General features: G+C 40.9%; 1 protein-coding gene across 1 annotated transcript in view; it reads left to right on the top strand.

Moving 5' to 3' along the window:
- The window catches only part of LOC140480523 (probable acyl-CoA dehydrogenase 6), a 74,994-nt gene that overhangs the window by 15,806 nt on the left and 35,925 nt on the right, over positions 1–23,263 (top strand). The window contains exon 2 of the mRNA XM_072575483.1: positions 11,028–11,148. Within this exon, the coding sequence (XP_072431584.1) occupies positions 11,028–11,148 (121 nt within the window). The remainder of the gene's footprint in view (positions 1–11,027; positions 11,149–23,263) is intronic.

The following is a 23,263-nucleotide window of genomic DNA, read 5'->3' as shown; positions in this document are numbered from 1 at the left end:
CCTGTCCAAAACAAAACCATTCAGCACAACGTTCTGTTTGTTGTCACTCGGCCAATTTTGCACCCAGTCTATTATTGTTCCTTTTATTCCATGGGCTCTAACTTTGCTCATAATCCTGTTACATTTTGCTTTTTGAAAGTGCATGTGTACCATAGAATTGTCACAGTGCAGAAGGAGACCATTCAGCCAATCATATCTGCACCAGCTCTCTGAATGAGTACCATGACAATGGTGCCATTCTTCCATGCGTCCTTCATAACACTGATAATTATATATATTTAAATAATCACCTAAAGCACGATTGAATCTGCTTCACCACCCTTGAAGGGCAGTGCAATACAGATTTGAGTCAGTTGTGTGAAAATATTTTTTTCTCACATCACTTTTAGTCATTTTGTAAATCATTTCAATCTGTACCCTTTCATTATTAGTCTGTTTACAAGCAAAAACAGGTTCTCAATGTCTACTAGTGATTTTGAAAACTTTAATCAAATCTTTCCATTCTCCTATCCAAGCTGAACAATCCCAGCTTCTCCAATCGATCTTCATAATTGCATTCATTTCAATCGTTCTTGTTCTAAAGTATGCGGCCCAGAACTCTTAATAATACTACAGTTGAGTTCTAATTGTTATATAGATTCAGAATAAGATTCTTGCTATTGTACTGTATCCCCCATTAAGAAAACCTGGGAAGCTACATGCTTTATTAACTGCTATCCACCTGTCCTGCCACCATTAATAACTGATGCATGTATACACTCTAGTTTGTCTGCTCCTGCACACACTTTAGAGTAGTTTCATTGAGTTTATTCTGTGTTTTGATTTTTCTTAACTGACATTCATCACCTCACACTTCTCTGCATTCTATCCAGTTATCCTCCAACTTGTCAATGTTCTATACTGTCTACACCAACTGTATTATCCTCATAAAAACCTGACCCAAGTTAGTTGAACATGATTTGCAATTAACAATTCATTCACATCTGGTTAATTAATCCACTGTTGTCCAAATGACTTAATTTGGTCCCATATTATCATATTGAAAAGCTTTTCCACCATCAATGTAAAACCGACTGGTTTGTATTTGCTGGCTTCATCCTTATAGGTGTAGCATTTGAAATTCACCATTTTAGTCATGACACCTTCTCCATGCCAACCATCTCTTTCTAAGGTTATTTGGAAGATTTTTGCCACTGGCTGCATTTTCAAATTCAATTGCATCTGACCCATGTTAAGACCATAAGACATAGGAGCAGAAATTAGGCCAGTCGCACATCGCGACTTATCTGCCATTCAATCATAGCTGATGGGTTTTCAACTCCATTTTCCAACTTTGCCCCTGTAACTTTTGATCCCTTTGTGATGTTCCTTGTGATTTTTTAACTTCAAGTACGGTTATCCTAACCAATATTTACTCTTCACAGTTCTTAGTCCACCAAATGGACTTCACAGTTCTTAGTCCACCTCTTCAGCCATAACTTTGGAAGCATCTTCTTCCATTGAAAGGATGGATGCAAAGCAATCATTTAATACTTCAGCAATATCATTTGCATTGTTGCATAGATTTCCTTTCAGGTTCCCAAATTGACCTCAAGCCTTATACCACCCTGTCACAATTTACATGGCTATAGAAAACTTGAATTCAGTTTTACGTGAGCTGCCATTCTCTTTATGTTTTAAAAAAAAACACTTGTGGGATGTGGGTGTCGCTGCCTGGCCACCATTTATTGCCCATTTCTGGTTCCCATTCAGAAAGTGGTGGTGAGCTGACTTCTTGAACCGCTATAGTCCACATGCTGATGTTGACTCACAATGCCCTTAGGGAGAGAATTCAAAGATTTTAACCTAGAGACATTGAAGGAACAGTGATATAGTTCCATTAGAGTGGTGAATGTCTCAGAGGAGATTTTGTAGGTGTTAATGTTCCCGTGTATTTGCTGCCCTTGTCCTTCTCGGTGAAAATGGTTGTGGGTTTGGAAGATGATGTCTGTAGATCTTTGATGAATTTTCTCTTATTTGTTCCACCACTTTGCCTTGAATTCAGTTATCCTCCTGCTAAAACTTTAAACCACAAGAGATAGGAGCAAGAGAAGGCCATTTAGCCCGTCAAGCCCATTCCACCATTCAATTTGATCATGAATGATCCTTTGTCTTAGTGCCATACCCCTTGACAATTTTAGCCACTAGAAATCTATTTATTTATTTTTTCAGTGATTTGGCCTCCACAGCCTTCTGTGGTAGGGAATTCCACAGGTGCACCACTTTCTGAATGAAGAAATCTCTATTCATCATAGTCTGAGATGGCCTACTGCATATCCCGAGACTGTGACTCCTTGTTCTGGATCCCTTGGCTAGGAGAAACACCATCCCCTGTGTCCAGCCCTACTGGAATTTTCTATGTCTCAATGAAATCTCATTCTTCTAAATTCCAGTGAATACAAGCCCAGTTAACCAAATCAATAGGCAATAGACAATAGGTGCAGGAGTAGGCCATTCTGCCCTTTGACCCTGCACCACCATTCAATATGATCATGGCTGATCATCCTTAATCAGTATCCTGTTCCTGCCTTATCTCCATAACCCTTGATTCCACTATCCTTGAGAGTTCTATTCAACTCTTTCTTAAATTAATCCAGAGACTGGGCCTCCACTGCCCTCTGGGGCAGAGCATTCCACACAGCCACCACTCTCTGGGTGAAGAAGTTTCTCCTCATCACTGTCCGAAATGGTCTACCCCGTATATTTAAGCTATAATCCCACCTCATATGATCAGCCTGCCATTCTAGGAACCAATCCGATGAACCTTCACTGCACTTCCTCTGTGAAAAGTATTTCTTTTCTTGGGTGAGAAGATGAAAACTGCACACGCTAACCCACGTGGGAAAACCTAGATCTCCTCAAAGAAAGGAGAGTTTTTTTGACTGTCTCCATACTTGATTCCCCCCCCCCCCAAAAAAGAAAATCTTGCCCAGTAGCTGTGAAAGGGTTTTTTTTTTAATGATACTTACCTTGAGGAACTGCAATTTCACAAGGGAATTTAAAATATCTTCAGTACTAAGTTGAAGGCATGATTTTGAATGAGTGACTATAATATGATTATTATGAACAGAAGTTGGTGCTCGAGGACATCCCTCTATCCTCTTGTTTTGAAAGTCTCCATATATTATTTTCAACTATGTCTTTGCTTCTGCATGGCCTCCCACTTAAATTTTCCAGTCCACCTTGTTTCAGTCAGTGTTGTGCATTGTTTCTCTCAGCCTTGTAAAGTGCTCTGAGGTGTTCTTCAGTGCATGAAGAGTGCTGAAGTGGTGGTCAGGAAAACTGCTTCAGGTTTCATGAATTCTGGCATCCTTTTCAGCTTGACTGCAATACTAGTATAATGTCACAATGTAATGACACAAATATTTTGCTATTTAAACATTGACAAGCATTGGTTTTAAAAAGAATGTTCCACTAATACTCAAGATTAAAGTAATTGGCTCAGAAAGTATTTAGGTCACACTAATGGATATATAGATTTAAGATGACCCTTCTGCTTAATGGATCAGTCTTGACAAGCCTGAGGTCGATAAGGTGTTCCACATTAGCAATATTAATGATGAGACTAAGATTAATTAGTATGGCAGGAAGACTACCTCATTTTCACTTGTCAAAGACAGAGAATTATAGAAAATCAAATAGTGCCTATTTAAAACATATTATTTTTTGCTTAGAACTATATCTAGTTAAGTAAGAACAGTTAAAAAGCATGCCTTCTTACATCAAATCCAAATTAATACCTGTGCTCAAATATGCCTTTTCGAAATGAGGATTTATCAGTTGTAACCAACTAATTTGAGGATCATGCATGCACCTATTGCAACTGTTTAAGAAAATTTTATTTTTACTTGCCTCCCCTCCTTTCCTGCTCAGGCTATTTTGTTTATTCTGTTTTTTCCCCTTTTTATTATGTCCTCTTTGTCTTGCAACTTGTCCCTATCTGACTGTAGCTCATCCTTTATTCTCTCTGCTTTGTCTGACTGTTAGACCGTAATACGTTGAGCAAAAGTAGGCTACTCAGCCCAACAAGTTCTCTCTTCAACTTAATGATGAGCACCATCACTATTCTCCCACTTTTTCTGCATAATCTTTTATTACCTTACTCATTAAAAACCTGTCTATCTTAGCCTGGAATATATTTAACGACCCAGCATTGACAGTAAATAAAAACACGGATTTTTTTCCCTCTGAAAGAAGAAATGTTTCCTCATCTCGAAGTTAAATGGATGACTCCTTATTCTAGGATTATACTCTCTGGTCCTGGATTCACATGGGGAGATGATGGTTCTGCACCTATTCTACCAAGGTCTCTAAGAATCCCGTATGTTTCATGAAGGTTGCTCTCATTCTTCTAAATTCCAATGAGTACAGGTACAACCTACTCCAGGTATCCTCCTAAAACAGTTCCTCCATACCTAGGATCAACCTAATGAATCTCCTTTGGACTATCTCTGTTACTAGTATATCTTGCCTTAGATAAGGAAATGAAAACTGTTCACATATTCTAGCTTGACTAGTGCCTGCTACAGTTTTAGTAGAACTTTCCTATTTTTATAATTTTTGAATATTTTTCTGAAATAAAGGCCATTTGCCTTCCATACTACTTGCCGAATTTACATGGTATCTTTTTGTGATTAATGCACGAAGACTCAAATCCCTCTGTGTTGTAACTTTCTACAGTCTTTTTCCATTTAAATAATAATCAGCTCCTCTCCTTGCCAACATGCATTACTTCCCATTTTACCTCGTTCTATTCCATCACCAGGTCCACTCAGTTAACCTGTCTGTATCCTCCTGCAGAACCTTTGTGTCATCCTGACCACTCACTTTCTCACCTATTTTTGTATCAGCCACAAGCTTGGCTACAGTGCATTCTTAAAATACATTCACTTTCCTTATCCAAGTCATTAATTAATATTGTAAATAATTGCAGCCCCAGACTAATTCCTGCTGCACTTCACTAGTTATAGGCCGTCATCCTGAAAATGCCCCCATTATCCCAATTCCCTAACTTGTATTAGTTATCCGTTCCTCAATCCATGTTGATATACTATCTCCGACACCATGGGGGGATGGGGGGGGGGGGGTGCTTTCAACTACTACCACCAGTGCTCTCCGCTTTACCGCTTTATATTTCTTAACTGCGCCTATATGGTCTCTGTATCCTCTGATCCAAGTTCATTTTGTTGCTATAATTCTTACTCTGTACCAATGATGCTACCCCACCACCCTTTCTTTCCTGCCTGTCCTTTTGAGTATTCACATTCTCCACAATATTTAGTCCCCAGTTTTGATCTCCTTGCAACCATGTCTCCATTATGCCTACAAGATCACATCCATTACCCTGCATTTCTACCATTATTTTTGCTCAGAACACTGTGCCACGTTCAAGAGCCATTCATTTTGCCTTTTGTCCATTTTCCTCGTTTGACCCCATTTATTGCTTTTTAAAAAAATGTTTGTACACCCTGTTCTGTAATTTCCCATTGTAAGTAAAGTTATCCAAATAGCTGTCCTATAATGCTGCCATATCTCCCCTCCTCCCACCTAATGAATTTAAGGACCTCTCAAAAGCCCTAGTTATTTGATGTGCTAGGGCACTGGTCCCTGCATGATTGAAGTCAAGCCTGCCCTATCTTCCAGCTCCCTTCTAAGCCAGTACTGGTGGCTCGTGCTGAAACCCGTTTCTCCAGTACAAATGTTTGAGCCATATATTTAACTCCTTGACACTATTTACTAGATAGTTGCCAATTTGCCTGCAGAACAATTGGTAATTATTACTTTAAAGGTTCTACTTTTCAATTTAGTTCCTAACTGTTCAAAATTTTTCAGCAAAACCCCCTTTCTAGTCCTGCCAATGTTGTCAGTACCAATGTGGATAGCGAAACTGGATCCCTCCTTTTCTACTCCCAAGTTCTCCTCCAGGCCTGAGAGATGTCCTTAACTTTGGCAACTTAGGACTTTGGGTCTCACGTATGCAGAGAAGAGTATCTACCCCCTTAATTATACTATTCCCCTAATGCTACTAAATTCATGTTTTCTCTCCCCACCTGAATTGCTTCCTGCACCAAGGTGCTGTGGTCACTTTGCTCATCCTTCCCACAGTCCCACTGTCATCTACACAGCTTGCATGAACTTCATAATTATTGGTCAATTATAGGGACTGATACTTCTCAATTGCAAGCCCCAGGATCCTCGATGCCTCTCCTGCAATCATACCCTCCTATCCCTGATCACAGACCAATTTTGAATTATCTGGTTTGACTCCCTCTGGAGCAAAACTGTTGTAGCCTCTCTGCAACCCTGTAGAATTCTCCGTCATAAAAATTGGAAGGAGTTAGCGAAGAATTAAGCTCTGACTGTCATGCATCCACTTCCTCTTGTGAAAGGCCAGTCTGAAATCTCTTTGTTTCAAATGAGAGTTGAAGCATTTTTGGACTTTTTGTAAGCTAATTTTAAAGTTTGTTGTTGCACAAGTTATGCAAGGTAAGTCAGAGGTTAAAATCTCCATCCATGTAGCAAAATGAATAAAAGAAGGAACTGTTTGATGAGATCCCTGTCACACTGGATGCTTTGTTTTTTACTTACATGCAACAAAGATCCATGTGATCCAGTCCCTTTTGCTCATATACAAGTTCCTATTCCCACAACTGCTACACAGGATCCTACTCTATGTTTATATTTGATTCTGATTGTCTCTTTCGAAACCATTACTCCTAGCCAATACATGCTGACATTTGGAATTCATGCAAAAAAAGCAAATTGCTGCCAACAATGGATAGCAGCTGCTTTTATACAATTGGCAGCAATAATTCAATTGGAGTGGGGAAAGCAGAACTGACTGGTTGAGGATTGGGAAGACAGTGTTTTAAGAGACTCTGACCCTTTTTGTCACTCCTATTGTTGTATCTTCCTTTTGAGGTGTATGTATCATATTTTTTGCCTGCTTAATTATTTTCTTGGTTACATTCTATACTATCTATAAGTCTTCCAGTAGATTAACTTTCATAGCTCTTCTATAAACCTTTTCCTTTGTTTTATTTAGTGTTCTTATTAATCACTCTTATTGGGCATGGTTGCTTCACATCAAAAGTAATTCTTTTGACTTCCATGGATGTGTGCTTCTATTTGTCTTTAAATTTCCAAAATAATATTCATGCTATACAAAATGGAAAGAAGTGGTTTAAGAAAAGACAATTATGATTTAACTTTTAGCTTCAAAGAGCAGTTAAGTACCAACAATATACAGTAACTGGGTTGAGAACAAGTTACAATTTATGGAGAGAAAAGAATACTTGCCTAATAGTCTTCCTTCTCTTCTGTCTGATAGCCTATTCTCTGAGACAATTTCAGAATTTTTTTCTTGAGATTAACTTTTCCAATTAATGCCTCATCTAAAAGGAGCAGAGCTATTTCAAATTCTCTTGGATAAAGTGCGATATGGATAATTCAGATTTTTAGAGATACTCTTGTCGGAATTTTACTTATTTCAGCCCTCCACTATAGGTTAGATTTGGAGATGCTGGTGTTGGATTGGGGTGCACAAAGTTAAAAATCACACAACACTAGGTCTAACAGGTTTATTTGGAAGCACTAGCTTTTGGAGTGCTGCTCCTTCGTCAGGTGGTTGTGGAGTATAGGATCATAAGACATTGAGTTTATACCAACAGTTCTATAGATCTGTGTCTGCCAATACATCACTCATTAAGTTTTTAAGTCAATGAATAGTGCCACTGTGTGGTGATAAGTCACTTGGTAGGAGAAGAAATAAAACTGTTTTGTTCTGTTTTAATATTGTGCATTCATTTGGTATCTAGAAATAACTGCCAGTACTGTACTCTTGCCACCTTATCTGGATCCGAAGAGCAGGTAACGTTTTAAATTCTAGCTTGGGGAGTATCCTGTAATTAGTCAAGTCCTGAGAGGTTGCTCAAAAACACATCGTCTCCATTTTCCTTTCAATAAATCAGTGTCAATCCAAAGTTTATGCCCTATCATCTCCCTGCCTTCTATTCCCAGCATATCTGGCCTTCTGCGAGTTGTTTATAAATAACATCTGATCCTGTTTGTACATTCTCACCGTGTCTGCGTGGGTTTCCTCCAGGTGCTCTGGTTTCCTCCCACAATCCAAAGATGAGCAGGTTAGGTGAATTGGCCATGCTAAAGTTTCCCATAGCATTGGGTGCATTAGTCAGGGGTAATGGGTCTGGGTGGGTTACTCTTCAGAGGGTAGGTGTGGACTTGTTGGGCCAAAGGGCCTGTTTCCACACTGCAGGGAATCTAGTCTAATCTAATCCTCCACTACAAGTAAAGGGGAGAGTGGGGAATAAAAGAAAGATCTGTTATCATTAAAATCCACAGACTACAACACTGATGGTGCCCACCGGAACTTACCCTGACAGTCTTTGAGGGTCAATGGTGTGGGATCATTATGGGGAGATTGCATTTATATGGGACCACTGACATCACTGTAGGCACAATTTTTAGTGCCTGCCTATGTCATGAGCCTGAGAAATCCGGTATGTTTTATATGTGCAGAGGAATCCAAGTCCTCTGTAGCCCAGGCCTATTGTAGCCAATCAAAATTTTTGTTATAATGTTGTCACTATTCTTGGTGGTTCCATCACTCCTTTGACTGGAATCTCTACATAAATGAAGCCCGATTTACCTGGAAGCTAGTCCATTTAATCATTTTCAGTGTACAACCTCTAGTAATACACCATATTGTCTGGTCTCGGTGAGAACTTGATGGATCTCTGACTTTGTCTCTGCCCTATTAGCCTCATTAGCTTTGTAAGAGGGTGGGCTCCAATTTTTACTTGGCCAACTGGGGCGTTGCTGAAGATCTGGCATAGTTGAGCACATACATTTTTCTGCTGACAAACTCTGGTGGAGATGTTAAATAAATTTGGCCTTGCTTTTTGGTTGAAATCTAAAGCATTTTCCTGAGTAATATTCAGTATTCTGGACCTCTAGAATCAGATTAATCACTTCTGTCCTGAATTGTTGTTTGATTTGGTGCCTACTAGTGCTTTGAACAGAAAATGCTGGGAGTAATGGTGAGGGATAAAGTGGAATGGTTTCCTGTTATACTTTCTACCTGCCACAAAACGATTCAAAGGTTGATGATCAGTCTTTAGGACATTTAGGTCGTGGAGCTTTATGTCAGCTGATGTCTACAGCTGAGGAGCTAGCCTCTAAATGCCCACTGAAATAATTCCATTCTCTGTAACTTGCTGAGGATTTTGTGTAAACCATGACCTCTACAACAAGATGCTTAACCTTAATCTAATTACAGTCCAACGCTGAATTACACTAAATGCTTTTGTAAGACTAAGCACTGTAACACAAGGAGTGTTCAATGCTAGTATTGTAGTATAATAAATATAATGCATTAAGGGTGAAGAATCTTAGAAGGACCCATGTATTCTGTGAATTAGTTTTGTAATTACAGATTGGCTAGATTTTTTGGCTAGATTTTGTAAACAGTGTATCATGTTTTTAAATGTTTCCAAATTAAATATTTAAAGATCACTCCCTAACTGGATTTCACCAGTTCTTTAATTTAAGTAAATAACTATATTATGAGACAAAATTTGCATGTTATCTTGCTATGTGGCTGATGCACAAAGTCTTGCTGTACTGCTTTGGGTGCTTTGTTCCATGTTGTTGAGAGTTGAATTCTCATACTATGGGACACAAGTACATTGCACATTAAACACCATATGTTTAGCAGTCCCCTCTCACTTCATTTACACAGTACTAAAGCCCATTTTGAAGCTGGAGCAGATTTGCTGCAGCACTTTTCCATTAAGGTCCTTTCTTTCCATTTATTACTAAATCTCATTTCTTAGAGGCAATGGAGTAAACAGATTTTGTTTTGTTAAACTGATACACATGCCAGTAATTGAGTGCCAACAGTATTTCTTGACTAGCTCCCTCAGCTCAAAATCTATGCCCTCTAGTTCTGGACTCCCCGAACCCAGGGCATAGGCTTAGGGTGAGAGAGGGAGGATATAAAAGAGACCTAAGAGGCAACTTTTTCACGCAGAGGGTGGTACGTGTATGGAATGAGCTGCCAGAGGAAGAGGTGGAGGCTGGTACAATTGCAACATTTAAGAGGCATTTGGATGGGTATATGAATAGGAAGGGTTTGGAGGGATATGGGTTGGGTGCTGGCAGGTGGGACTAGATTGGGTTGGGATATCTGGTCGGCATGGATGGGTTGGACCGAAGGGTCTGTTTCCATGTTGTACATCTCTATGACTCTATGACTCTCTGTTCTTATTGTGTTGTAACACTGGGAGCATTACAAACATAGTTAAATTAGTTAATCATATTGAATGAGGTTTGCTTTGTGGGTTGTAGGCTTATGGCACAACGGAGGATCAGTGACCCTTGCAGTGTAATGCTAGAAGTGTTTCTTTTTAGCCGTTATGCATACAATAATGAGAGTAAAATAGAGCTTAGGGATGGAATTGGACTAGTGTGTTTTCCTTGGAGTTGGGGAGACTGAGGGAGACATGATTGAGATGTATAACATTATGAGCACCATAGGATAGACAGGAAGAAACATTTCCTCGTAGCAGAGGGATCAATGACCAGGGGCATAGATTTGAGGTGAGAACAGGAGATTGATGGGATGTGAGCACGTTTTGCTGCCACACAGAAATTGATGAGAATCTAGCAGTCACTGTTTGCAAAGGTAGTAGATGCAGAAACTCTCCTAACATTTAAGAAGTATTTAGATGTATACTTGCAATGCTAAGGTGTACAAGGTTATGGGCAAAATGCTGGAAAGTGGGATTAAAATAGCTCGCTGGTTGTTTTTGACTGGTGCAGACTCGATGGGCTGAACAACCTTTTTCTATTACTTCTTAATTTAGCAATTTTTATTTAAATGAAGCAATGTATGTTTGTTATTAAGTTTTGTTGAATCATGTTTACTGAAAGTTGCTGATAAAACATTAATGTTTTAATTTTAACAGATCATTGAGAAGAAAATTATTCCCTTTGTTGATAAATGGGAAGAAGCAAGGGCATTCCCAGCACATACAATCTTCAAAATTCTTGGACAGGCTGGCTTCCTGGGTGTTAACAAACCAATAGGTAATCGGATGTATGATTCTATAATAAGTTTTATAATTTCAAAATACGTACTTTAGTAACAGCTTAGGATTTCTTTAGAAATCACAAAAAACAAATAAATAATGTACAATTTCAAACAGACGTCATGTATTATATAGGAGAAAGTGAGGACTGCAGATTCTGGAGATCAGAGTTGAGAGTGTGATGCTGGAAAAGCACAGCAGGCCAGGCAGCATCTAAGGAACAGTGGAATCGATGTTTCGGGCATAAGCCTTTCATCGGGAATGAGGCATGTGAGCCGCTGAGCTGCCAGATAAATGGGAGGGGGTGGGGCTGAGGGAAGGTAGCTGAGAATGCAATAGATAGATGAAGGTGGGGGAGAATGTGGTAGGCCAGAGAGGAAGGTGGAGCGGATAGATGGGAAAGACGATGGACAAATCAAGACAGTAGTGCCGAGTTGGAAGCTTGGGTCTGGGATAAGGTGAGGGGAGGGGAAATGAGGAAACTGCTAAAGTTCACATTGATCCCATGTGGTTGCAGGGTCCCAAGGTAGAAGATGAGGTGTTCTTCCTCCAGGCATCAGGTGATTATGGTTTGGTGATGGAGGAGGCCCAGGACCTGCATGTCCTTGGTGGAGTGGGACGGGGAGTTGAAGTGTTCAGCCACGGGGCAATGGGGTTCTCTGAAGCTATCCGCAAGTTGGCGTCCTGTCTCCCCAATGTAGAGGGGAATACATTGGATGCAACGGACACAGTAGATGACATTTGTGGAGGTACAGGTAAATTTCTGTCTAATGTGGAAGGATCCTTTGGGGCCTTGGATGGGGAGGGTGAGGGGGAGTCGGACGTGGGACAATTCTTGTAAAACTATGGGCATTGGACAAATTAATGCACTCCCTTAAATTGAGTTTGTTGGCAGGAGAGCATTTAAACAGACAGGAAGATTAGATTAGAATAGATTCCCTACAGTGTGGAAACAGGCCTTTCGGCCCAACCAGTCCACACTGACCCTCCTTGGAGTAAACCACCCAGGCCCATTTCCCTCTGACTAATGCACCTAACACTACGGGCAATTTAGCATGACCAATTCACCTGGCCTGCACATCTTTGGACTGTGGGAGGAAACCGGAGCACCCGGAGGAAGCCCATGCAGACAAACGGAGAATGTGCAAACTCCACGCAGACAGTTGCCCAAGGCTGGAATTGAAACTGGGACCCTGTTGCTGTGAGGCAGCAGTGCTAATCACTGAGCTACCGTGCCGCCTTACAGTGTGGAAACAGGCCCTTCGGCCCAACCAGTCCACACCAACCTTCCAAAAAGTAACCCACCCAGACCCATTTCCCTCTAACTACTGCACCTAACACAATGGGCAATTTAGCATGGCCAAGCCACCTGACCTGCACATCTTTGGACTGTGGGAGGAAACTGGAGCAGCCAGAGGAAACCCTCTCAGACACTGGGAGAATGTGCAAACTCCACACAGACAGTCACCCGAGGCTGGAACTGAACCTGGGACCCTGGTGCTGTGAGGCAGCAGTGCTAACCACTGAGCCACCATGCCAGGAAGAACCCTGCTACCCTCCTTTTACCCTGATTAAATCCATGGTGGGTAGACCTATGGACTGTCCTCCTCACCTCTGCTTATTGAGGTCCTTAAGTGGGCATGAATTGCACATTTAAGAGCCTCATCCCATTGCCGTGGTAAGTATGGGGTGGGGTGGATGCTGGACCAATGACACGTCGGGGTCAGTTGTATATGCGCATGATCAAGTGGGCCCGACGTCGGGATAGGTAGAGACTCACTGAAAGTCACCCTTCTGCCCTTGCTGCCAGCTGCACTCAGTCACCAACCTGCAGCCTCTCCTCCATTCACTCACCTGTAGCCTGGGATCCATTTCTAATGTTGAATCTCAACTGGGTGTTCTACTGGAAGTAGCTCCTGCTTACACTCAGAGGTCTCAGAAAATCCTTGATTGATGGAAAAGTCACTCTGCTCAGGTAAATGTTTGAGTGGCACTCGGTGTTGCAGGTTTATCCTGAAAGAGTTGGCTTGAGGATCCCATTTACTCTCCAGCTGGCAGACAAGACTCCTGTTGACTTCACTTAGTACTATCTGTTATCTTTGTTTTTTTTTTCTGAATTTCTTGTTGTTAGGGTTTTATAGTGCTCTTAAAAAATTAAGCAATTAAATCTAACTACAAACTTGAATTTGGGTTATGAAAGTTATTTTTACTGTCTATCCCAATTTGCTCTGTGTACACCCTGTGAGCTTTTTTGAAGCATCAGCATAAAAAGTTGCGATTGTCCTACCAGACCATAGGGTTGTTCTCTCATTAGAGAGAGACAGCTACTGGTGGTTTAACCTGAGGGTCACCATGCCTCACGTGAGGGGGGAGATTGAGAAGCAGGGTCCTTAATGGATATTTAATGTATGTTGTTGGCATCACTCTGGGTCACAAACCAACCACTAAATGACTGAACTGAGCTTTAGTGGTGCAATCACAAAATAAAGAGTTCCAGAATATTGACACATCATGAAATGTCTACAATGTGTAACTAGGATGGTGTATATATTAAAGGATAGTTAATGGAAAGTTGATGTAATTACATCATTACAACATTACAGTCCTTATTTTTGTTGCAGGTAAAGATTGCAAGAAAGAGAAGTGTCAAAGTAACCTTGATGAGTTGTTATAAAATTATAACATTAGAAAATGTTCCAAGGCACTACACAGGAGTACTCTGAAGTATAATTTTATACTGAACTCCATCAGATCTCAGGAGAGATTAAAAAATGATCAGACAAAGGCTTTTAAAGTGCATCTATAAGGGGGGAAAGACAAAGAGGAATGGGAGAGGTAAAGTGAGGAAGAGATTAGTGCTGCAATGCAATCAGTTGTAGGTCTTATACTTCAACTACATTGTGCCTTTGATAGGAGTAGATTTTGAATCTGCCAGTGCATCAGCCATGTGAACTGCTGTATCCTCTGAGCTTCTTGAGCGTTACAACTTCAGCCAAGTAGTGTACTTTTCATCATACTTCTGATTTAAACCATTAAAAGGTAAAGTGGCTTTGAAGCATCAGGAGGTGAACCACATATTGGACAGTTGAGAACAGCAGCTTACTTTATACAGTATGCCATCTAAGATGTTTCAATTGCTTTACAACCAATAAATTGTTTTTCAAGTAAAAGTACTATTCCAGGAAATATTGGCCACGACTTAATCTTTGTGCTGCCATTGTTAGCTGTCTTACTAACATACTCATCCATTTAAGGGTTTAGTCCATTTTAACTCAGTCATGTAAAATGGTGGGTAAGCTGTCTGTGGTCAACAGAATAAGGTGAAGGAGAGCAATTTGTTGTATATCATCACCTCATTAGTTGGGGAGAAGTGGAGGCAGATAGTTGGGTGTTGGTTATTTGTCCCATTAGCTGCCTAGAGAGACTGCTTTAAGGAGACAAAATGATAATTATACTGTAGTTATCTTTATTTTCTTTAAAAGAATTGCTTTATCATAAATATAGTCATTTGGAGGCATTTTATAGCTTTTAGCGATTTCTGGCTTAAAGATGTTAGCCCAACATTTCTTGTGATAGTATTTTCACACAGGCTAATGAGGGAGGACAGTAATATTGGTTAAAGACGGGAAAGATTTAAAAGGAACCTAAAAGGGGCAATCTTTTCACATAGAGAGTGGTGTGTGTATGGAATGAACTGCCAGAGGAAGTGGTGAAGGCTGGTACAATTACAACATTAAAAGGCATCCTGATGGGTATATGAATAGGAAGGGTCTAAAGGGATATGGGTCAAACACTGGCAAATGAGACTGGATTAATAAGGTCAGCATTGATTAATTGGACCAAAGGGTCTGTTTCTGTGCTGTCCATCTCTATGACTCTGAACCTTTAGATCTTGAGAAGTGGTGTGTCAGCATTGGCAGGATGACTGGGTATTATAGCAGTCCTAGGACAGAGAAGATGCAGCACAGTTCACATACTGTCATTCAGGAGGAAAGTATTGTTAAAGTTCCTTGATTAGACCCCCAGCCCTGATCGTGAAATAATGACATAGAGCAGCAGAAGAAATGCTTAAAGTTAGGACAGATAAAGCCAAATGTCTAACTTTCATCACCATATAGTAAGGTGTTTGAACCATGGCAAAGGTGGTCAATTGTGTGCTCCCAAATTGAGTAGTTTGAGTCGAGAAACACCTGTCGAGGGAATAAAATTGCCCAGCTAATGTGGTTTTTATTCTGGAGGGGAGTTGTAGAATGCAGTTGAGCCCATCCTTCCTAAACACAAATTGGAGCCAGCCAAGACTCTCTGAAATAGGTTGTTAAAAATCACCTCAGTTCTCTGTTAGGCTCTTTTCCTGAGATTTCACACATGAGATGCAATTTGCACACACTAACTTCAACAAACAGTTAAAATCTATGAAAGCCTGTACAAGCTGGGTGACCCCCTTTGACATACTTCACAGGCGTGCAAAGTGGAGTCAAAGAAGCGCCGAACAAAGAAAACATACCTTTATACAGGTCAGTTGGTAAACCTTACAGATAATCTGGCCACTTCCACCACCCCCCCCCCCAAACTCTCCCCCACCACAAATAACCAAATGTTATCCCAGGTACAATGGTAGGGTGAGGTCATCTTTGGAGATAATGTAAATATAAATGCCCTATCCTGGAGAATCATTATGCAAACGATTTCCTGACTCCATGATTCCCATGACGATGTAGATGTGATATGTCCTAGCTTCAGGGCATGGCTATTAAAGCATTTCTGAATGGAAGGGACTGAATGCGAGTTTAATTTGATAATAGCAGGAGAGTAGTAGTAAATGACTGGCCAAATGAAGTGGGAGTCATCCACATTCCTGCATGAATATCGTCCCCATCCACTTCCAGAATGTTCAGCTTCTGGAGAAAGACAGTACAATTTAACCCTTTAACATTACATTAATGTCCAGAGAGATGATGTAATGTTAAAAGATTGAATGATATCTACAACTTTATCCCAATTTTTTTGTTCAACATTTTGTCCCTGAACCTTTGTCCCTCACCAAGGCTACTTGGAATCATCCAAACCTGTGACCTTCTCCACCGAGAAGGCCAAAGACAGCAGATACACGGAAACACGACAACCTGCAAGTTCCCTTCAACTCCATACATATTCCTGACTTGTAACTATGTTGCTGCCCTTCACCGTCTCTGATGCAAAATCCTAGAGCTTCCTTCCTAAGTGGGCGAGCCCTAATCCTAATCCATCTGGTATAGGTACACCAGATGGACTGCAGCAGTCCAAGAAGGCACCTCACCACCATCTTCTCAAAGGAAATTAGGAATGAATAATAAATGCTAGCTAGCTTACGATGGCCATATCCCGTGAAAGAATGAACATAATAATTCTCCATGTACTTCCCTGCCTACTATGCAAACTCATGTGAACCCATGACTTCCATCTACTCTCAATTACCTCTTATATTCCCATGTCAACCAATGATCCTGTCTATGGCTTCTTGTAGTTTTATGCCAACTCATGCCAATCCATGACTCTCCAAACACCCTTTACCCTTGTATCCTCCTGTCAGTTCGCCCAATATCCACCAAACACAGTCCTCAGGTCCTATGCTGAAATGAAATAAAATAATTTGCTAAATATAATTATACAGTTCTCAATATCAAAATTCTCCCATTAATTGAATATCTATTGAATAAATTTAAGCCACCTTAAGTGCTCAATCCTTTATAAAAAAAATCTTTTTTTTCATAACTAGCTTTCCTTTTATCAATGTCTTTTAGCTATCAGTCATACTGAACCTACAGCTTTACATTGTGATAATGATGGCTTGAGGAAAACAAGCATGAATAATGCTCTACTGATAGCACTGAAGAGTATTTGAAACTGCTGGAGAGATTTTTTAAACTCCCACAGACACATCCAGCAGTTTGGTTTACGATTTTTGAAGAGCTGCCCATATAAACAACTTCACAACTTAGTGTTCTATGGACCTTGCCCATCTTTTTAGAGAAAATGCAACTTTTCTAAAGATTGGTCAAAAGAGTCACAAAGTAAAAGCTTTTCATCTTGTACTCATCAGGACAAGGGCGCAATAAACCAGAATCTGAAAAGGAGCATCCATATCTATAGCATTTGCAGTAAACTCTGATCAATCAGAATGTTGCCATAGGAATATTCAGAAATTGGGAGTTTCTATGATCCTTTGAAAAAGGTGCATTGCAAGTGCAAATTCCTTTTGAGTACATAAAAAAGGATCCTGTGAGTTTATAGAGCTCAAGATCTCTAAAGATGCTCCTCAGAATCTCTAAAAGTTTGTAATTCCCACACTACTGCGTAAGGCACTTGATGCAAAAATAATGTCAGAGAAAGTAGAAGCAATATTGGGAATTTGGTTAATAGATTCTACTCTGCCATTTATTATAATCATGGCTGATACTCTACTCCAAACCATAGTCCCAGTTTCTCCATATCTATTGACTCCTTTAGTTACTAGAAGTGTATCTATTCCTTTTTTACTATAAATTCAGTAACTTGGCCTCCAGCGTTCTGTGTAAGAGAATTCCACAACTTCACCACCCCAGAATCAAAACAAATTATCCTCGTCTCTGTCCTAAAGAGTCTACTGTGTATTTACTGTGTCCCATTCTTAATAGATTCCCCAGGTGAGGAGAGCAACATTCCTGCATTTGGTCTGCCCAGCCCTATCAGAGTCCCTTCTCTTGTTCTAAGTTCCAGCAAATACAGGGTGAGATGTCTCATATTACAAACGTGTCATCCCAGGAATTAGCAAACTGGATCTTCACTGAACTCCCTCAGTGGCAAGTATATCTTAGGTAGGGAGACAAAAGTGCACTCAATACTCAATTTGTGGTGTCTCCAAGGTCCTGCACAGCTGCACTTGGACATCCTTGCAACTGTACTGAAATTCCCTTGTATAAGGACACCTAGGTCCCTTTTGTGCATAAACTTTCCCAGTGTACCATTGTTCAATGAATGTTCTGCCATTTTATTTTCCCATTGCAAAGGCTACCTTCACACCTAATCATGCTATACTGCATCTGGTATGCATTTACGCACTCAATTAGTTTGTCTAAATCACCATGAAACCTCTTCTTCCCCAATGTTGAATTCCCTCTTCCAAATTGCAGATGTGCATTGTGAATAGCTGGGGCCCAAGCATTGATCTGTGGTATCCTACCACCTTCCACTCCAAAAATGATCCATTTAATGTTTGTTTCCTATCTGCTGAGCAATTTCTAATCTGTATATCACCCTCAATAGGAGAAAGTGAGAACTGCAGATTCTGGAGATCAGAGCTGAAAATGTGTTGCTGGAAAAACGCAGCAGGTTAGGTAGCATCCAAGGAGCAAGGAGAATCGGCGTTTCGGGCATGAGCCCTTCTTCAGGAATGGCCTGAAGAAGGGCTCATGCCCGAAATGCCGATTCTCCTGCTCCTTGGATGCTACCTAACCTGCTGCGCTTTTCCAGCAACACATTTTCAGCTATCACCCTCAATGTCATTGTACTTTAACCTTGCACACAAACTCTTATGTGAGACTTTATTAAAAAATTTCTAAACCTAAGCCATATCCATTGGCTTCCTCAAGTCTATCCCACTGGTTAAGTCTTCTAAAATACTCCAGTTGTTTGGGCAAAGGTGATTTCATATCAGAAATCCACATTTACTTTGTTTAATCCTATTGAATTTTAGGCCTTGGAGATTTATCAGCTTCATTCCTGTCAACCTCTCTAGAATTTTTTTTTTTACTAATACTAATTTCTTTCAGTTCTTGCCTCTCAACAGCCCTTTGCTTCCTTCACATTTCTGGGAGGCAAGCAACAGCATCTACAGTGTACATGGATCTAAAGCAGTTGTTTAATTGCTTGACCATGTCCTTTTTCTCTATTATCAAGTCTCCCATTTCAGACTTAAAGATATTTGCCTTCACTGAATATTTCTTTTTAAACACTTGTGTGTTTGAACTCAGCACTGAGTTTAGGCAATAGTGAGGACTGCAGATGCTGGAGATCAGAGGTCTAGATCAGAGTGGTGCTGGAAAAGCACAGCAGGTCAGGCAGCATCCGAGGAGCAGGAGAATCAATGTTTCGGACAACAGCCCTTCAGCAGAAAACGCCTTCCTGATGAAGGGCTTTCTCAGCACTGAGTTTGCCTGTCCCTTATGAATTTAGTTGCCAATACAAAATTGTCGCATTCCATCCCTATCTGCCTCCCCAATGCAGTGATAATAGAATTTGTCAGGAATTGGGATTGCCAGGTGCTTTTGAATCTGATTTTATCCAATTTTATTACAAGAGATCTAAGTCCAGGTAAATCCGAAGCTTAGTTAAAAAGATAGCTTTTAAGGAGCATCCTAAAAGGGGAAAGCAAGGTAGGGAAGCAGAGGCAAGCAAGAGAACATATGGAAATACACTGGTCATGCGCAACTAAAGGCACAGATGTGAATAGTAAATGAGTTAAAATTAAGGCTGGATTAAATTCCATATTTAACAGAGCACAGAGGGGCATTGGGGATTTCAAGTTGAAAGAGAGAAGATGCAGAGGCTATGGAGGGATTTAAAGACAAGTGTGAGAATATTAAAATTGATTCCTTGCTTGAGCCAGCAATAGATTCATAGAGATGTACAACATGGAAACAGACCCTTCAGTCCAACCTGTCCACGCCGACCAGATATCCCAACCCAATCTAGTCCCACCTGCCAGCATCCAGCCCATATCCCTCCAAACCCTTCCTATTCATATACCCATCCAAATGCCTCTTAAATGTTGCAATTGTACCAGCCTCCACCACTTCCTCTGGCAGCTCATTCCATATACGTACCACCCTCTGCGTGAAAAAGTTGCCCCTTACGTCTCTTTTATATCTTTCCCCTCTCACCCTAAACCTATGCCCTCTAGTTCTGGACTCCCAGGGACAGGACTTTGTCTATTTATCCTATCCATGCCCCTCATAATTTTGTAAACCTCTATAAGGTCACCCCTTAGCCTCCGACGCTCCAGGGAAAACAGCCCCAGCCTGTTCAGCCACTCTCTATAGGTCAAATCTTCCAACCCTGGCAACAACCTTGTAAATTTTTTCTGAACCCTTTCAAGTTTCACAACATCTTTCCGATAGAAAGAAGACCAGAATTGCACACAATATTCCAACAGTGGCCTAACCAATGTCCTGTACAGTCGCAACATGACCTCCCAACCCCTGTACTCAATACTCTGACCAATAAAGGAAAGCATACCAAACGCCGCCTTCACTATCCTATCTACCTGCGACTCCACTTTCAAGGAGCTATGAACCTGCACTCCCAGGTCTCTGTTCAGCAACACTCCCTAGGACCTTACCATTAAGTGTATAAGCCCTGCTAAGATTTGCTTTCCCAAAATGCAGCACCTCGCATTTATCTGAATTAAACTCCATCTGCCACTTCTCAGCCCATTGGCCCATCTGGTCCAGATCCTGTTGTAATCTGAGGTAACCCTCTTTGCTGTCCACTAGACCTCCAATTTTGGTGTCATCTGTAAACTTACTAACTGTACCTCTTATGCTCGCATCCAAATCATTAATGTAAATAACAAAAAGTAGAGGACCCAGCATCGATCCTTGTGGTACTCCACTGGTCACAGGCCTCCAGTCTGAAAAACAACCCTCCACCACCACCCTCTGTCTTTTACCTTTGAGCCAGTTCTGTATCCAAATGGATAGTTCTCCCTGTATTCCATGAGATTTAACCTTGCTAATCAGTCTCCCATGGGGAACCTTGTAGAACGGCTTCCTGAAGTCCATATAGATCACATCTACTGCTCTGCCCTCATCAATCTTCTTTGTTACTTCTTCAAAAAACTCAATCAAGTTTGTGAGACATGATTTACCATGCACAAAGCCATGTTGACTATCCTGAATCAGTCCTTGCCTTTCCAAATACATGTACATCCTGTCCCTCAGGATTCCCTCCAACAACTTGCCCGCCACTGAGGTCAGGCTCACTGGTCTATAGTTCCCTGGTTTGTCTTTACCACCCTTCTTAAACAGTGGCACCACATTTGCCAACCTCCAGTCTTCCGGCACCTCACCTGTGACTATCGATGATACAAATATCTCAACAAGAGGCCCAGCAATCACTTCTCTAGCTTCCCACAGAGTTCTTGGGTACACCTGATCAGGTCCTGGGATTTATCCACTTTTAACCGTATCAAGACATCCAGCACTTCCTCCTCCGCAATCTGGACGTTTTGCAAGACGTCACCATCTATTTCCCTACAGTCTATATCTTCCATATCCTTCTCCACAGTAAATACTGATGCAAAATATTCATTTAGTATCTCCCCCATTTTCTGTGGCTTCACACAAAGGCTGCCTTGCTGATCTTTGAGGGGCCCTATTCTCTCCCTAGTTACTCTTTTGTCCTTAATATATTTGTAAAAACCCTTTGGATTCTCCTTGATTCTACTTTCCAAAGCTATCTCATGTCCCCTTTTTGCCCTCCTGATTTCCCTCTTAAGTATACTCCATTTTCCTTTATACTCTTCTAAAGATTCACTCGATCTATCCTGTCAGATGCTTCCTTCTTTTTCTCAACCAAACCCTCAATTTCTTTAGTCATCCAGCATTCCCTAGACCTACCAGCCTTCTCTTTCACCCTGACAGGAATATACTTTCTCTGGATTCTTGTTATCTCACTTCTGAAGGCTTCCCATTTTCCAGCTGTCCCTTTACCTGCAAACATCTGCCTCCAATCAGCTTTTGAAAGTTCTTGCCTAATACCATCAAAATTGGCCTTTCTTCAATTTAGAATTTCAACTTTTAGATCTGGTCTATCCTTTTCCATCACTATTTTAAAACGAATAGAATTATGGTCGCTGGCCCCAAAGTGCTCCCCCACTGACATCTCAGTTACCTGCCCTGCCTTATTTCCCAAGAGTAGGTCAAGTTTTGCACCTTCTCTAGTAGGTACATCCATATACTGAATCAGAAAATGGTTTTGTACGCACTTAAGAAATTCCTCTCCATCTAACCTTTAACATTATGGCAAACCTAGTCGATGTTTGGGAAGTTAAAATCCCCTACCATAACTACCCTATTATTCTTACAGATAGCTGAGATCTCCTTACAAGTTTGTTTCTCAATTTCCCTCTGACTATTAGGGGGTCTGTAATACACTCCCAATAAGGTGATCATCCCTTTCTTATTTCTCAGTTCCACCCAAATAACTTCCCTGGATGTATTTCAGGGAATATCCTCCCTCAGCACAGCTGTAATGCTATCCCTTATCAAAAATGCCACTCCCCCTCCTCTCTTGCCTCCCTTTCTATCCTTCATGTCGCATTTGTATCCTGGAACATTAAGCTGCCAGTCCTGCCCCTCCCTGAGCCATGTTTCTGTAATTGCTATGATATCCCAGTCCCATGTTCCTAAGCATGCCCTGAGTTCACCTGCCTTTCCTGTTAGGCCCCTTGCATTGAAATAAATGCAGTTTAATTTATTAGTCATACCTTGTCCCTGCCTGCCCTGACTGTTTGATTCACTTCTGTTCTCAACTGTACCAGTCTCAGATTGACCTCTTTCCTCACTATCTCCCTGGGTCCCACCCCCCTCCCCACCTTACTAGTTTAAATCCTCCCAAACTGTTCTAGCAAATTTTCCTGCACTACAGGACTGATAGATGAATGGAACTTGCTGTGAATTATGGGATCAGAGGCTTGGATGACCTCAAGTTTACAGAAGGTAGAATGTGTGACATCAGTTAGGAGTACTTAAGAATGATTGGGTTTAGAGGGAACAAAGACATAAATCAGGGCATCAGAAGCAGATGATCTGAAGCACAGATTATGCTGGGTGGTACTACACAATTGGCAGCAATGGGTCTTTGTGATGGTATGGCTATGAAGTCAGATTAAACATGAGACCAAGGTTTCAAGTAAACTGGCTTCGTCTGCCTGTTGTCAGCGAGAGAGGTGGAGTTAGTACTGTCTTAATATAAGTTGTGTGGTCTCCATATAGACTTAGCAAAATTACTTGCAATATCTTCAGTAGCCCGCAAGATTATTTATTTTGCGTAATCTGAAAAGCTTGATTTGAGAAGGAAGCAATGAAAATGCTTCA

Source organism: Chiloscyllium punctatum, chromosome 8, assembly GCF_047496795.1.
Source record: "Chiloscyllium punctatum isolate Juve2018m chromosome 8, sChiPun1.3, whole genome shotgun sequence".
NCBI classification, from domain to species: Eukaryota; Metazoa; Chordata; class Chondrichthyes; order Orectolobiformes; family Hemiscylliidae; genus Chiloscyllium; species Chiloscyllium punctatum.
The sequence above is the reverse complement of the archived record's forward strand: the minus strand, read 5'-3'. Positions and strand labels throughout refer to the sequence as shown.